Genomic DNA, 2,505 nt, shown 5'->3' with positions numbered 1-2,505 from the left:
TAACCTTTGCGCACTACCCCCCGGAGAGGCTGCAGGCTTGAGGTATCAATAAAGGTGTATCTCCTCTTTAGGCATCAACATTTGTCAATTCATTAGTTTGGGTTTTGTATAGAAACCATTGAGGTCATTTATTTTAAAAGTGCGTTGGGCTTTGTTACGAAGGGGTTAATTCAAAAGGGGGGGGGGGGAGAGAGAGAAGGGGGGAAAGAAGAGGGCGGGCGCGATGTTCTGAAAAGGTGTCTCACATGAGTCCATAACTTTGAATGTCATGTTCTCCCAAGTAAAGCGTTCGTTTGCTTTCAAGTTCTGTTTTGTTGTTGCCATATTTTCAAAGTTGTTGATCGCATTCACGATACTCTCTGTTATGTGTGGCTTATAATATGAATCTGATACAGAACTATCGAAACAAGACTTGATGTTCATTTATTGACATCGACCAAAATCTTCCACGAAAATTTTCACTTTTCAGCCTTGCAGTCAGCCCCTCCCACTAAAAGAAAAATCTACTCACACACAAAAATAACCAACCAAAAAGAAACCGCTTTTGTTGAACAGTTAAAAACAATAAAGAATAAAAAAAATAATCAAAATTATAAATAGCATTTGTATGGCGTATATCCCCACTCGACAGCAAGCTTTATGCACTTTACATATTATCCCCCCCCCCCCCCCCAGCTTGAGATAGAGCTTGATGAAGCCCACGTGGGCTACTAAAACAAAGCTTCAATAACACATAAAACGCACCATAAGGCGTTAACAATTATTAACCTGTAACTCCCCTTCTATTTCTTCACTGCAGCTTCAATTACTCATAATACATACCATATGGCCACCCTACCACAATATGTCGAAGGCCCAGGAAGTTGTCTCACTAACAAGGCAATCCACAATGTCCGGATCGGATTCGGGAACTACTTTACTTTACATACCATAAAGCTTTAACAATTAACCTGTATATATCCCCTTCTATTTCTTCACTACAGCTTCAATAACACATATCACGCACACCAAGGCTTTAACAATTAATTATTAACCTGTACCCCCCTTCTATTTCTCTACAGCAGCTTAAATAACACATAATATGTACCATAATGCTTTAACAATTATTAACCTGTATCTCCCCTTCTTTTTCTTCACTGCAGCTTCAATAACACATAACACGTACCATACCATAAGGCTTTAACAATTAACCTGTATATGTCCCCTTCTATTTCTCCATTGCAGCTTCAATAACACATAATGCATACCATAAGGCTCTAACAAGTAACCTGTATCTCCCCTTCAGTAACACATAATAATAATAATAATAATAATAATAATAATAATAATAATAATAATAATAATTATAATAATAATAATAATAATAATAATAATAATTGCATTTATATAGCGCACATCCATGCTCAAGAGCATGCTCTATGCGCTTTACAACTATTATTACCCCACCACACTCAGAAACATACTCGGCTTCCGCGGAAGCATACAGTGCCAAGCTGCGGATTTCACGCGCTCAAACACTATCAAACTGACAAGATCGTTCACTGTCTATAGCCGGGTACCCATTTCCACATGGGTGAAGTGAGGAAAATTTGTGCAAAGCGCCTTTCCCAAGGACACAACGTCGGGCCCCTGACGGGATTCGAACCCACGACCTAAAGGTTGCGAGTCCGAGAGCTTAACCACTGAGCCACCGACGTACCATAAAGCTTTAACAATTACCCTGTATCTCCCCTTCTGCAGCTTCAATAACACTAAACACGCACCACAAGGCTTTAACAATTAATTATCAATCTGTATCTCCCCTTCTTTTTCTTCACTGCAGCTTTGAAGGCCGGCAAGCAGCTGGGCGTGGACCCCTTGTTGAACGCTAAGGAGATCACCGAGGAGACCACGGAGCATCTTGGCATGATGGCGTACAGCTCGCAGTACCTGCGCCACCCCAACCTCATCCCCTACAACAGCAACGACCACGGGTACCTGGACGTGAACGGACACCCCCACCACCACCACCTCAGCGTCAGCAACAACCGCATCAATATGCAGCCGGACAATGTTACGTACGTGAAGAACTCGGAGGTGACTTACGTCAAGCAACCGCAGATGACCTACGTCAAAGACCCGGATGTCACTTATGTGAAGCAGTCGCAGATTGCGTACCTCAAGCAGCCTGAAATGACTTACGTCAAACAGCCTGAAATGACTTATGTCAAGGAACCGGAGGTGACCTACGTCAAACAACCGTTGCCAACCAGAGAGAATGTGATTTACGTGAGGCAGCCGATAGGGGTGAGTTCACGACAATAGAATAATGTTCTCTTTTTATCGTTATGTTTTATTATCTATCTATCTATCTATCTATCTATCTATCTATCTAAGACACACAGGAACACACACACACACACATACACACACACACACACACACACACTCACACTCACAGACAGAGAGAGATAAAGAAAGAGAGAGGGAGAGGGAGAGAGAGAGAGAGAGAGAGAGAGAGAGAGA

At 42.1% G+C, this 2,505-nt stretch overlaps 1 protein-coding gene across 1 annotated transcript in view; it reads left to right on the top strand.

Annotated features, from left to right (window-relative positions):
* LOC101859083 (filamin-C) overlaps positions 1 to 2,505 on the top strand; it is a gene marked incomplete at its 3' end in the record, with an annotated part of 63,385 nt that overhangs the window by 33,870 nt on the left and 27,010 nt on the right. The window contains 1 exon segment of the mRNA XM_013079702.2: positions 1,823 to 2,286. Coding sequence (XP_012935156.2) covers positions 1,823 to 2,286 — 464 coding nt within the window.

Source organism: Aplysia californica, unplaced genomic scaffold, assembly GCF_000002075.1.
Source record: "Aplysia californica isolate F4 #8 unplaced genomic scaffold, AplCal3.0 scaffold00060, whole genome shotgun sequence".
NCBI lineage: Eukaryota > Metazoa > Mollusca > Gastropoda > Aplysiida > Aplysiidae > Aplysia > Aplysia californica.
This window is presented reverse-complemented; position numbering and strand designations above follow the sequence as displayed.